Source organism: Neolamprologus multifasciatus, chromosome 18 (genome assembly GCF_963576455.1).
Source record: "Neolamprologus multifasciatus chromosome 18, fNeoMul1.2, whole genome shotgun sequence".
NCBI classification, from domain to species: Eukaryota; Metazoa; Chordata; class Actinopteri; order Cichliformes; family Cichlidae; genus Neolamprologus; species Neolamprologus multifasciatus.
The window spans coordinates 36,599,106-36,614,030 of record NC_140456.1 but is presented as its reverse complement, the minus strand read 5'-3'; the positions used below and the strand labels follow the sequence as shown (position 1 = coordinate 36,614,030).

Sequence of the window (14,925 nt, the reverse complement as noted above, 5' to 3'; positions counted from 1 at the left end):
AAGGAAGAGAAGTTTCAAACAATACAGGGGTATGATCAGAACAGACAGCACCATAAATTGGAAGGTTATAGGCAGGTAAACCATTTAATAAAACCAGATCCAAATGTGTTTTTCTAAGTTCAGGTCTATGTCCATCACTACACCCAAATTTCTTGCCTGGTTGGTGGTTTTTAGGTGTATAGATTGAAGTTCTCTAGTGACCTGTAATTGTTTATCTTTGGCACCAAAGACTATTACCTCAGTTTGGTTTTGTTTAGCTGGAGAAAATTGTGGCACAACCAGTCATTAATTTCCCCAATGCATTTACCAAGAGCCTGTACAGGGCCTCGGTCTCCTGGTGACATTGTGATATATATTTGTGTGTCATCTGCATAGCTGTGATAGTTTATTTTGTTGTTCTTTATAATCTGTGCCAGTGGGAGCATGTAAGTGTTAAACAGAAGGGGTCCCAAGATAGAACCTTGGGGAACTCCACATGTGATACTTGTCTGCTCAGATGTAAAGTTACCTATTGATACAAAGTATTTTCTGTTTTCTAAGTTTGTTTTGAACCAGTTTAGCACAGTTCCTGAAAGACCTGCCTAATTATCCAGTCGTTTGAGTAATATGTTGTGGTCAACTGTATCAAATGCTACACTGAGATCCAGTAAAACTAAGACTGACATTTTTCCACTGTCTGTATTCAGACATATGTTATTAAATACTTTGGTCAGAGCGGTTTCACTGCTGTGGTTCTGTCTAAAACCCGACTGGAAGGCATCATAGCAGTTATTCTGTTTTAAGAAGTAATTGAGCTGTTGAGAAACTGCTTTTTCAATGATCTTACTTAAAAATGGGAGATTTGAGATCGGCCTGTAGTAGTTCATTTGTGTCTTGTCAAGATTGTCCTTTTTCAGTACAGGTTTAATTACAGCAGTTTTTAGTAGTTCTGGAAACACACCTGACATTAAAGAAAGGTTGATGTTCTGTAACAGGTCTGACTCCAAAGTCTTTGAGACATTTTTGAAAAAAAAAACTGTTGGCAGGACATCTAAACAGCAAGAGGAGGAGTCCAGTTGACCCAAGATGTCCTCCAGGTCTTTGCTGGCTGTTGATAGGGTGAAACTCTTTCATGGTGTTTAAACAGTTTTTCGGTGGACACAGTACATATCCTGAATCTGCTCTTGATGTACCAATTGCTTGTCTAATCTTTTGGATTTTGTCTGTGAAGAATTTGGCAAAGTCATTGCAGGCCATGGTTGAATGAAGTTCAGCTGCCACTGACACAGGAGGGTTTGTTAGCCTGTCAACTGTAGAAAATAAGACCCGAGCATTATGACTGTTTTTGGTGATGATGTCAGAGAAGTAGGACCTCCTTGCACTCCTCAGTTGTAAATTATAATTGTGAAGTTTCTCTTTATAGATGTCATAATGAACCTGGAGGTTTGCTTTTCTCCATCTGCGCTCAGATTTCCTACACTCTTTTTTTCATTTTTCACCAGTGTGGAGTTTCTCCATGGAGACTTTTTCTATTTAACATTTTAGCATTGAAGCTATTGACGAGCTCATTGACTGAACCTCTGGACAGGTCAGGTGTTAATGGGAAGACCTGGTTAAAGATCTCACTACTGTATTCAGTTATACACCGTTTTGTAATCACTGCTGTTGATATATTTGTGTGGGCTGAAATTTTACTTTCAAAGAAAACACAGTAATGGTCAGACAAGCCCACATCAGACACAGTAACGTTTGAAATGCTCAGGCCCTTGGAGATCAGTAGGTCAAGAGTGTGTCCTCTATTATGTGTGGCCTCTGTTACATGCTGAGTCAGCCCAAAGTTGCCCAGAGTGTTACTCAGGTCTTTAGTCCCTTTGTCCTGGGGGTTGTCCACATGGATGTTAAACTCTCCAACAATAATTACACAGTTGAAACACAGATCACAGACAGCAGTTCACTGAGATCATTAAAAAAGCCAGATGTCTCCTTCTGTCACCTAAAAGTACAGAAATTTTAAAACCTTCTAGTAAACAGGGTCCTAGCTTCTCCTGGGAAAAGTCATTACTGCCATAATTCTCGCAGCCCGGACCCTCCACACATCACACATCAGACTGCGGAGACAGAGCATGGAGGTGGTAAGGAGGAACTAAGGGGGGCAGGGCTGGGCAATCGAACTTCGATTGCTCTGTTGAGGGCGGGGCTCAATGGCAAACCTTTGGCCGGTCTGGTGGGGGTTTATGGGGAAGAAAAAGGGATTGGGCCGGGGGGTAGATCTGAGCCCAACATTGACCCGGTCCATCATCTTCCCAGCACACCCTCACTACGCGTTTAGGTGCACCAGGTCTGTCCAGCGTCCTCCCCCGCCACCTGATCCAACTCACCACCAGGTGGTGATCAGTTGACAGCTCAGCCCCTCTCTTTACCCGAGTGTCCAGAACATATGGTCGCAGGTCTGGTGATACGATTACAAAATCGATCATCGACCTACGGCCTAGAGCGTCCTGGTGCCACGTGCACTTATGGACACTCTTATGTTCGAACAAGGTGTTCGTTATGGCCAAACTGTGATTAGCACAGAAGTCCAATAACAAAGCACCGCTCGGGTTCAGATCAGGGAGGCCGTTCCTCCCAATAACGCCCCTCCAGGTCTCGCTGTCGTTACCCACGTGAGCATTGAAGTCTCCCAGCAGGACAACACAGTCTCCAGGTGGAGCACCTTCCAGCACCCCCCCCCCCACCCCCGGGACTCTAAGAAGGCTGGGTACTCCGAACTGCCACTCGGCGCATAAGCGCAGATGACAGTCAGGACCCGTTCCCCGACCCTAAGGCGCAGGGAACAAACCCTCTCGTCCACCGGGAAAAACCCCAACGTACTGGCAGCAAGCCGAGGGGATATTAGAATACCCACCCCAGCCCGCCGCCTCTCACCAGGGACAACTCCAGACTGAGACAGAGTCCAGCCCCTCTCCAGGAGACTGGTTCCAGAGCCCAAGTCATGCGTAGAGGTGAGCCCGACTATATCTAGCCGGTACCTCTCAACCTCACGCACTAACTCAGGCTCCTTCCCCACCAGAGAGGTGACATTCCATGTCCCTATTGCCAGTCTTGGCAGCCGGGGGTCAGTCCGCCAGGGCCTCCGCTCCTGGCCGCCACCCGGCACACAATGCACCCGACCCCTATGGCGCCTCCTGCAGGTGGTGGGCCTGCGGGAGGATGGGCCCATGTCTCCTCTTCGGGCTGTGCCCGGCCGGGCCCCATGGACTAAGGCCCGGCCACCAGACGCTCGCCCTCGGGCACCCTCCCCGGGCCTGGCTCCAGGGCGGGGCCCCGGTAACCCTATCCCGGGCAGGGTAAACTGTTCCCTCTGTGTTTTTTCCATAAGGGTCTTCTGAATCGCTCTTTGTCTGGTCCCTCACCCATTTCTTTAACCAACTATTTCTTTAACATGAAAAAAGTAAACAATGTAACACTGAGGTCTTACTTACTAAGTATTTTAAAACACTTATCCAAAAACTGCTCTATGAAGCATCAAAAAAGGGAATTTACTCATCTAAATAAAGGTGCTTATGAGACTCAACCAAAATATCAAACATTCTCAAATCTGAGATTTTACATGTTAGTGTTTTCTCATTGCTTTCTTTAACATGTAAACAGAATTGGTCCTAGCACCAAACCCTGTGGATCACCATAATTGACCTTACTGTGTGAAGAGTACTCTTCATTTACATGTACAAATTGGAGTCTATTAGGTCGATATGATACGAACCACTGAAGTACAGTACCTGTAATACCTACAGCATGTTGTAATCGCTCTAATAGGATATTATTTTCAACAGTATCAAACGCTGCACTAAGGTCTAGTAGGACAAGCACTGTCAGAGGCCATAAGAAGATCACTTGTAACCTTCACTAAAGCTTTGTCTTGATGCATTCTTTTGGAGCTTCACTAGAGCTGTTTCTGTGCTGTGATGAGCTCTGAAACCTGACTGAAACTCTCCAAATAAGCCATTCCTCTGCAGATGAGCAGTTAGCTGTTTGACAACTACTCTTTCAAGGATGTTTGATATGAAAGGAAGGTTGGAGATTGGCCTATAATTAGCTAAGACTGCTGGGTCTAGAGATGCTTTTTGAGTAAAGGTTTAACTACAGCCACCTTGAAGGCCTGTGGTACATAGCCGATTATTAGAGATAGGTTGATCATATTTAAGATTGAAGCATTAATTAATGGCAGGACTTCTTTGAGCAGTTTTGTAGGAATGGGATCTAAAAGACACATTGATGGTTTGGAGGAAGTAATTATTGAAGTTAACTCAGAAAGATCAATTGGAGAAAAAGAGTCTAACTTAACATCAATGGTACTAAGAGTAGCTGTAGATGATATTACATCTGTGGGGTGATTATTGGTAATTTTTTCTCTAATGATAAAAATTTTATTTGTGAAAAAGTTCATGAAGTCATTACTAGTTAACGTTAAAGGGATGGTTGGCTCAACAGAGCTCTGACTGTTTGTCAGCCTGGCTACAGAGCTGAAGAGAAACCTGGGGTTGTTCTTATTTTCTTCAATCAGTGACGAATAGTAAGATGTTCTGGCTTTGCGGAGGGCTTTCTTATAAAGCAGCAAACTATTTCTCCAGGCTAAATGATGATCCTCTAAATTTGTGACACGCCATTTCCTCTCCAGCTTACGAGTCATCTGCTTTAGGCTGCGTGTTTGAGAATTATACCACGGAGTCAGGTACTTCTGATTCGAGACCTTAGTTTTCACTGGAGCTACAGTATCCAGAGTCGTACGTAGTGAGGAGGTAAAATTATTAACAAGATAATCGACCTCTGTTGGGGTAGCATTCAGATAGTTGCTCTGCTCTGTGTTGGTACAGGGCATTGACGATGATAACAGTGGGTGGATTATATTCTTAAACTTAGTTACAGCGCTTTCAGAAAGACATCTACTGTGATAAAGTCTACTCTCCACTGCTGTGTAATCAATTATTGTAAATGTAAATGTTATCAGGAAATGATCAGACAGGAGAGGGTATTAAATCCCAGTTCTTTTGATTCTTTACGGCGAAAAAAGACACGGCTCAGAAGTGGTCCTTTTACTTTAAAAAATGATCTTTATTTTACATATCCGGATATGGAGACCTGAACACACTAACACACAACCCCATGTCTCAAGCACAAACGGAAGCCTAGTTGTTTATATAGTTGCTCTCTATGTCACATCACACGTTAACACTCTGCTGAACACATGGTCCATCATGAACAAAACTTTTTTCCTCAAGGAATTCTTCAGGCCCCAGAATTTGGACTTGTCCCTGTGAAACATGGCTCTCTCCTGTTAAGTCTAGTGCTATTTTTTTTATTTATTTATTTTTTGGTGGGGAGGGGGGGGAGTTGAGCTGCTTTCCTCTGCTACTTTGCGCAATGATCTATCAGCCGCCAAACATGGATGACTGTGGGCACCACAATAAAGATTTTTTTAATGGGAATTTTCTGAATTCTTGGGTGAAATTATGTCAAAATATGATTTCAATATTCACGTTTGTTGCTCTGGTAAGCTTCTGGTTAAAGACTTCTTTGATTTGTTGGATGCCTTTGGACTTATTCAGTCAGTGAATGGCCCAACAATGAACAGTTATGAATAATAATAATATTTAACAATGAACAAGTGCATGCACATCCTGGACCTTGTTTTATCTTATGGTTTATCAATTTGTTGTTCTGCTTTTCCAGCGTCCTCTGTGGTTTTATGGGCAGGTGCTGCTGGCCACATGTCCTTACACACAGAAGAAATTAATTTATTCTAACACTGTTTCAACATTTCTGTTCTGAAGTTATACCTCATTATGTCAGCATAATGAGGTATAATAAAGAGGAACATTATTTACATAAATATCAGTACTTTCTATTACATTTTCAAAACAGGTTTGTTACTTTTTTATTTTACAGTCATCTAAGAGAAGCTATTGTTTCATGTCATTGTGATTCATTGTGATTCTTCAAATCACAATGAATGTGTGTGTATGTGTTTTTGTGTGTGAGTGTGTTTTGTATTCATAAGGTTTCTCCATGTAAGTATGTAATAGTGGGTGTGGGGAGTCACAGCCCCGCCCCCCCAGAACATGAAGCATTGTAATCTAAATCACTAATTCTTTCTTATTCCTCCACAGAGTGGACCAGCAGAGCTCAGAGGTTCCCAGTGGTCAGTCTGCCCAGCAGCATCAAACACACCTGGACTCCATATTTATGGTCTGTACATGTACTACAACTACATTTAGTAGTTGTTGAGAAAATTTGAAGACAACCAACATTTTATTTCAGATATACAGTCACAGAGCAAGCAGGGAGGCAGGGAAGATTTGTTAGTGAGATACAACTTGGTGTCATCTGCATAGCACAGGAAGTTGTTTTTGTATTTATTAAAGATACTGCCAAGGAGAAGAAGATAAAAGATCTCAGTCTGTGTACAGAGAAGGGAGCAAAGACCAGACTGACACGGTTTAGTTCACAGTATGTTACTAAAACTGTCATTAATACATCTGCAAATTTTGTGCCATCACGTTAAATTTACAACAAAGTATAACTTAAAAATATGCAGAAGTAATTTATACTTGATGAAAGGATCTGAACAATCCAGAAACAGTTTTCATGACTGCATCTCTGTGCTGAAAACTCCAACTTCAGAATATGTCTTTTTTTACGTGGGGTAACTTTTAAAGACCCAACCCAGCCCCCATAAAACTCAGCCCAAACAGCTTATAAGAGTTACACACCCACGCAAGTGTATTAACACTGACATAATGCGCTTTGATTTAGCTTGATTTTCCCGAATTCAACAAGTGGCACAAAAACAAACCAATGGAGGCCCCAGTAGAGTGCAATCAGATGAAGAGTTTATTAAGAACAACCGTGCGGGAAGAAGTACACAGCATCACATCAGCGGACTTCTTCCCCCAAAATACACAGAGAATGGTTTATATAACGTCAGGGTTAGATGCCCCTTCTCGCGTTCTAAGAACATAATTTGCATTTCTAAGAACATCATTTGCATATTGTACAGACAATAATCAATTTTTAGAGCTAAAGTCAGACACAGAAGTTCCTCTTTCTAGCATCTTTTCCCAAATACGGCGATGATCTCAGACCTTAGAAGTCCCCCTGGACTCGACATCCTCTTTAGCACATCTTCTGTCACCTGTTACCAAGCAAACTCAAATGCAACAGGTTGCAACAAGAAGCTGAATACATTCAGGCCTTTGCTCAGGCCTGTTTCTAGATTGTATGTATTATATGTGTTTTGTAAGCGTGTATGCTGTCTTAACCTTCTATAGCTCCAAGTCACTTACACAATAGATTGCCTGGACATTCGCGCCAAACAAAGCTTACAACCTCCAATTAATTGACTGAGCTACAACTCTTTAATAGGCCCAAAATGCAATGTGTGTATACAAAGGTTATGGCTGCCCCTGTAATAAAAAGGTTAGTGTAAAGCCAGCAGGTTTAAATGAACATTTTAATGCAGTATCAATGCTGTAGATTATATTGTTAATGATACAGGATATATTGTAACCATAAAATAATTTCTTTAATTCCACAGCTGCTATGTTAAAATCCAGCAGCAGTATTTGTTTGATGAGAGAATGGATAGATGTGTGAGGAAGACACCAAAGTCATTCACTAAATCATTGTTGAGTTTAAGGGTACGGTAGACAGTTGGAGTAGGTTCAGGCAGTTGGCACACAGTAGATTAAAAATAACTGAAGGCAGGAGCAGACACCTGTATGACTTTCCACCTCTCAACATAGACTATTGCAATTTCCTTCAGCAGTGCCACTGGGCTGGAAGATGTAAAAAAAACAAAAAATGAAAAAAACAAAAACCCTGTAGCAGTAGATTTACTCAAATGGGAGAAGTCATGGAGTTGTATCTTGATGCATGCTCATTAATCTAGGTAAGTAAATCCCAAAAGGTTGATTCTGTTCACGTAGCATTTTCAGTAGGAGAAAAGTTTCGTCACTCAGCCAAGTGACTTCTTCAGTCTCAGCTGACTGCAGGTTTCCCCAGTCTTATAAACAGTACATTTGCACGGTGACTGATACCTGCCCACTAAATGAACAATGGGCTGTGAGGTCAGTTCCTTGATCATTGATATACAAAATGTCAAAAATTAATTAAAAAGTCCGCTACACTTTGATGAACCTGACAGAGATTCAGCAGTCTCAGAGCAGAACTGCCTTTGATGAGCAAACGTTTTCTTGAACTCACCCAAAAATGCAGCATAAGGGCAGGCTAGCAAAGGATTCTTAGAAAGATACGCCCCTGCCCACTTAAGTGCACGATCACACAGTTTCCCTACTAGATACGATATTTTATTAGAATGGTGAGCGACCAAAAACTAGATCAACCTGAAGCAAAAACCCGCTGCAACTCCCCGGATCCCCTGAAAAAGGTTCAGGCTCCGGGGAGGTGGTGTCACAAAAAGCCGTTGTAGCCAGAGGCACCACAGCAGCAGACAGAGGCGGCGGAGATTGTGTTTAGGAAGCTTGGCCTGTGGTGTTCGTGTTGGAACTAGGGACAGTGGGTAAACTAGCTTGTAGGGCCTGGAGGGTTTCAAGTGTCTTATTCTGACCATCACTGAGAGACTTCTGTTGGGCTAACAGGAACTGAATTGACTGCTCGTGGCTTCCAAGAATTGTGCCCTGCCTTTGAATGGCTGACTGTTCTGTGTCCGCTGAGTCCATACTTCTGGCCAGATTCTACTGTCACGGCCGCAGCCGACTCAAGAGAAAATGACTCAAATGGGGGACATAGACGGAGGACATTTAAATGGCACCGTTTATTTTCACAACAAGTGCAAGCAAACTAAGTTAGAAAATCTGAGCCGTGAATTTCTAGGAACAAACCAAAACTGAGGGGCGCTTATGTGACCTGAGTTACGTAAACAATCAGGTTGTTTCAACTATGGAACTGCAGTTGTGTGGTTTGGGCAAATGGGAGAGTCAGACTGGATGGCTGGGTTCCAGGGAAGGCTCAGAGTCACAGAAACAAGAGTACACAGTTTTAGGTATGGTTCCCGGAAGAAAACTGGCCGCTATTGATTCTGAATGCTCCTTTGCACTGCTTACTTGCCGCAGGTGGATTAGTCATGTGGAGGGGAGAGTGGTCCAGGTGTGATAGGTAAGCAATCCGAAATTCCTGACATTGAGGCAGGGAGGCAGGCAGGTGCGTGAAACCGTGAGTGAAACCGTAAGACTGTCGGGAGGTCCAACGTCCAGATGCAGATTCTGTGGCAGGGATTTTCTTCTGGTTATCTGGTGAGTTGCTCTGGAAGAGAGGCACAAGGTAAGACAAAGTCATTTACTAAGATGTGTACAAAACACAGCAGTAAACTGCTCTAATTGTGGTTAGCTGAGAATCTGGCGAAGAGAAGTTGAGAACGCTGGCCTTTTAAGTCGACAGCTTAATTAACCCACAGGTGAAAGCAATGAGCAGGAACACGGTGACTCCTCCCAGAGGTGGGACTGGCGGCTCTGGAAACACTGGCACTCCTTAAATACTGATCTATATACACAAACAGGGTGTACCTTTAAGACTAATTGTTTGTATGAACAATTTAGTCAAATATAATATCTCCGCGTTTCTGGGTTTAATTTTAAACCCGTTGATAGTGAGCTCTGAACACCAACAAAACGTGTCTCCCACTGGAAACTAGTGATGTGCGATACCACTGATTTACTTTCCGATCCTATACCAAGTAAAATTCAGGGTGGTATCGACGATACTGATCCGATATCGATACTTTGTACAAAAATGTATTTTATTTATAGTATCTCAAATTATAGCGTCATAATGATTACAGGACATCAGATTACTTGTTCTTATCACTTAATAATACAGAATTCATCATATAGAAATAAAAAAACTGAAGTTGTGCACTATTTGAACACCTTGCCTGCCTGCAGCACTAAAGGACTCCGTGAGAGACTTCTGTCTCACCCTAGCAGCACCTGTCCCACTCCTCCTCTTCAGTTCACCTCAACATACGCTCATCATATTCTGTGATATGATTTACTCTGAGGTGTTTGACAAGGTTAGTTGTGTTGCGGCAACACCTCACTTTTTTGCCACATGTATCGCAAACTACATCTCAGCTGTTTGTGGAGGTAAAATAAGTCAGCACATGACTCCAATTACGGTCAGCCATTGTTGTGAGTGTGCACGCCAAGGGGCTGCGAGACATTTATACAGCCGTATTTCGCACATGACTATGAAAGGCAGAAGAGGAAGTAGTTCCTTCGAATGTAGACAATCCGAATGATATAGTTTCTTTCCACTGTGTTCCTGTTAATAATAAACTACAAATTTACTCTAAATTACTAAAATATTGATATTTTAATGTGAGAATCAATTCAAGAACATAAACGATTGGTATCGAAGGAATCAATATCTCAGGATTGATCTGCACATCACTACTAAAAATGCTACGTCCAGCTGAACAGAATCAACTTTTTGGGACCCTGGAGTTAATAATAATAATAATGTAATAATAATGTATACTTTATTGATCCCAGTGGGGAAATTCTTCTCTGTATTTAACCCATTCACTCAGTGAAGCAGTGGGCAGCCACCAGTGCGGCACCCGGGGAACAGTGTGTGTGGACGGTACCTTGCTCAGGGGTTCCTCAGGGTAGCCGTTCAGGGGATTCGAACCCCCGACCTTTTGATCATGGGGCAACTGCTTTTACCTAGTGAGCTATCCCTGTTGTGTTGAATGTCTCAGTCAATCAGATGAAGTCAAACTCACAATTGGTGAGGAAATCATGGATGATACGCCCCTTGATCGTAAATGAGTGGATGTTGTGTAGACTGAAGTTCAGAGTGGTGGTATTACATTTGGCAGCAAAAAAACAAACAAACAAAAAAAAACATTTTCCTATAGAGAGTATTTAGACAGCCAATAAAAACATTAAACTAAATTAAGAATTAACTAGCGGGCAACAGCAGCAAGTCATGTCAAATCACCTGTTCACAGTCATCTCCATGCTGCTCTTTGTAGACCAGTGGATTGTCAATGTGTCCAACATGGATCTGATGTTCGGCTCCATGATTTCAGTCTGATTGGCTCATTCGTAAAGTATTCTGTTCCAGCTGCTGGAGGACAACATCATAACTTTTGTGAAGAATGAGCTGAAGAAGATCCAGAAGTTCTTGATTCCAGCATCACTAGAGTTCCAAAATGGGGAGGATGAAGAGGTGGTGGAGGGTAAAGAGGATAAAGAGCAGAGGAGTAGTAGAGATGCACTTGTCAAGATCACGTTGAACTTCCTGAGGAGAATGAAACAGGAGGAGCTGGCTGACCGTCTGCAGAGCAGTAAGAGTATTTCTATAAAGATTTAAGCTGCTCGATGACTGGAACATCTATTCAAATCCATAATTTGTGGGAGTTAGAAATTTGCATGTCTATTTGATAAATTGTTGTTTGAGATAATTACTCCGTTGTTCCTTTAGGAACTTTTATTGGAGTTTTTCAACGTCATCTGAAGTCTGTCTTGAAGAAGAAGTTCCAGTGTGTCTTTGAGGGGATCGCTAAAGCAGGAAACCCAACCCTTCTGAATCAGATCTACACAGAGCTCTACATCACAGAGGGGGAGAATGCAGAGGTCAATGATGAACATGAGGTCAGACAGATTGAAACAGCATCCAGGAAACCAGACAGACAAGAAACAACAATCAGACAAGAAGACATCTTTAAAGCCCCACCTGGAAAAGATGAACCAATCAGAACAGTGCTGACAAAGGGAGTGGCTGGCATTGGGAAAACAGTCTTAACACAGAAATACACACTGGACTGGGCTGAAGACAAAGCCAACCAGGACATCCAGTTCATATTTCCATTCACTTTCAGAGAGCTGAATGTGCTGAAAGAGGAAAAGTTCAGCTTGGTGGAACTTGTTCATCACTTCTTTACTGAAACCAAAGAAGCAGGAATCTGCAGCTTTGACGACTTCCAGGTTGTGTTCATCTTTGATGGTCTGGATGAGTGTCGACTTCCTCTGGACTTCCACAAAACTACAATCCTAACTGACCCTAGAAAGTCCACCTCAGTGGATGTGCTGCTGATAAACCTCATTAGAGGGTTCCTGCTTCCCTCTGCTCGCCTCTGGATAACCACAAGACCTGCAGCAGCCAATCAGATCCCTCCTGACTGTGTTAGCATGGTGACAGAGGTCAGAGGGTTCACTGACTCACAGAAGGAGGAGTACTTCAGGAAGAGATTCAGAGATGAGGAGCAGGCCAGCAGGATCATCTCCCACATCAAGACATCACGTAGCCTCCACATCATGTGCCACATCCCAGTCTTCTGCTGGATCACTGCTACAGTTCTGGAGGATGTGCTGGAAACCAGAGAGGGAGGACAGCTGCCCAAGACCCTGACTGAGATGTACATCCACTTCCTGGTAGTTCAGGCCAAAGTGAAGAAGGTCAAGTATGATGGAGGAGCTGAGACAGATCCACACTGGAGTCCAGAGAGCAGGAAGATGATGGAGTCTCTGGGAAAACTGGCTTTTAATCAGCTGCAGAAAGGAAACTTGATCTTCTATGAATCAGACTTGACAGAGTGTGGCATCGATATGAGAGCAGCCTCAGTGTACTCAGGAGTGTTCACACAGATCTTTAAAGAGGAGAGAGGACTGTACCAGGACAAGGTGTTCTGCTTCATCCATCTAAGTGTTCAGGAGTTTCTGGCTTCTCTTCATGTCCATCTGACCTTTATCAACTTTGGAGTGAATCTGCTGGAAGAACAAACAACCTCTCAGAAGTCTGAAACAGAGACACACTTCTACCAGACTGCTGTGAACAAGGCCTTACAGAGTCCAAATGGACACCTGGACTTGTTCCTCCGCTTCCTCCTGGGTCTTTCACTGCAGATCAATCAGACTCTCCTACGAGGTCTGCTGACACAGACAGGAAGTAGCTCACATACCAATCAGGAAATAATCCAGTACATTAAGAAGAAGCTCAGTGAGAATCTATCTGCAGAGAAAAGCATCAATCTGTTCCACTGTCTGAATGAACTCAATGATCGTTCTCTAGTGGAGGAGATCCAACAATCCCTGAGATCAGGACGTCTCTCCACAAACAAACTGTCTTCTGCTCAGTGGTCAGCTTTGGTCTTCATCTTACTGTCATCAGAAAAAGATCTGGCTGTGTTTGACCTGAAGAAATACTCTGCTTCAGAGGAGGCTCTTCTGAAGCTGTTGCCAGTGGTCAAAGCCTCCAACAAAGCTCTGTAAGGAAATATGTGATCATTTTTGTATTTTATAACATAAACCTTGTAATGTGTCATAGTCGCTTAAAAACATAAGCATATTTATTTAAATGATCATCAGCATTAAATAAAGTAAATTTTCTTTAATGTTTGATAGAAACAGAAAATGTCAGTGTCTTAAAGTTCTCTGGGTGTCAGCTTTTATCAAGATCATATCCAGAATTATCCTGTAAGTTAACTTTATTTATACTGCTCCTTTCACAGGTCAAAAACCACAAAGTGCTTTACAATATCTATCTAGCCATCTGTTTTCTTCTGCTTATCCATGGCCGGGTCGCGGGGGCAGCAGCCCAAGCAGATAAGCCCAGACCTTTCCCCAGCCACCTTCCCCAGCTTGTCTGGGGGAACACCAAGGCATTCCCAGGCCGGCCGAGAGATATAATCTCTCCAGCATGTCCTGGGTCTGCTCCGGGGCCTCCTCCCAGTGGGACATGCCCAGAACACCTCACCCAGGAGGCTTCCTTGTCAGACGCCCGAACCACCTCAACTGGCTCATTTCGATGGGAAGGAGCAGCGGCTCTTCTCTGAGCCCCTCCCGAATGGCCCAAATCCTCACTCCATCTCTAAGGGAGAGGCCAGCTACCCTTCGGAGGAAGCCCATTTCCGCCACTTGTATCCGCGATCTCATTCTTTCGGCCACTACCCACAGCTCGTGACCATACGGTGAGGGTAGGGACGTAGATCGACCGACATATTGAGAGCTTCGCTTTTACACTCGGCTCTCTCTTCACCACAACAGACCGGTACAGCATATGCATCACTGCGGCCACAGCACCAATCCATCTGTTGATCTCCAGGCTGCCTTCTCCCGTCACTCGTGAACAAGACCCCGAGATACTTAAACTCCTCCACTTGGGTCAGGAACTCGCCCCCAACCCGGAGTGGGCACTCCTTCCTTTTCCAGTTGAGGACCATGGCCTCAGATTTCCGTTCCAAGGCGAGCTGGAGGCCATCACCCGATGAAGCCAACAGAACCACATCATCTGCAAAAAGCAGAGATGAGATCCTGAGACCACCCAAGTGAAAGCCTTCCTAGAAATTCTGTCCATAAAAATTATGAACAGAATCGGTGACAAAGGGCAGCCCTGGCGGAGCCCATCACCCACTGGGAACGAATCCAAGTTATTTCCAGCTATTCGGACCAAGTTCTTGCAATGGTTGTATGAGGACTGAATGTTCCGTAGCAATGGGCCAGGCACCCCATACTCCCGAAGCACCCCCACGGGACCCCCTGAGAGACGCGGTCGAATGCCTTCTCCAAATCCAAATAACACATTTAGACTAGTTGGGCAAACTCCCATGCACCCTCAAGTTTCCTTGAGAGGATAAAGAGCTGGTCCAGTGTCCCGCAACCAGGATGAAAACCACATTGTTCATCCTGCATCCAAGGTTCGACTAGCGGACGAACTCTCCTTTCCAGCACCCTGGCAAAAACCAAAAAGGAAAAACTGAATGGATCATGGGATTCCCCCAGCAGCCTACGCCTATTGCTGAATAACTAAGGGAGGATTAAGGGTCACCTGATCCAGCCCTAACTATATGATTTAGGAAAAAGGAAAGGTTGAAGCCTATTTTTGTATGTGAAGGTTCTCAGTCATCCAGCTCATCGTAGTCTAAGG

At 43.7% G+C, this 14,925-nt stretch overlaps 2 protein-coding genes across 4 annotated transcripts in view; one reads left to right on the top strand and one right to left on the bottom strand.

Moving 5' to 3' along the window:
• Positions 1 to 14,925, bottom strand: part of LOC146498584 (protein NLRC3-like) — a 350,052-nt gene that overhangs the window by 182,146 nt on the left and 152,981 nt on the right. The window lies entirely within an intron of this gene.
• LOC146498586 (NLR family CARD domain-containing protein 3-like) overlaps positions 1 to 14,925 on the top strand; it is an 86,194-nt gene that overhangs the window by 27,487 nt on the left and 43,782 nt on the right. For both annotated transcript variants that reach the window (XR_014870541.1, XM_085140015.1), the window contains exons 4-6: positions 6,147 to 6,225; positions 11,125 to 11,347; positions 11,485 to 13,267. Coding sequence is in view for 1 of the 2 variants with exons in the window: in XM_085140015.1 (XP_084996141.1) it covers positions 6,147 to 6,225; positions 11,125 to 11,347; positions 11,485 to 13,267 (2,085 nt within the window). In the remaining variant the exon portion in view is untranslated. The remainder of the gene's footprint in view (positions 1 to 6,146; positions 6,226 to 11,124; positions 11,348 to 11,484; positions 13,268 to 14,925) is intronic.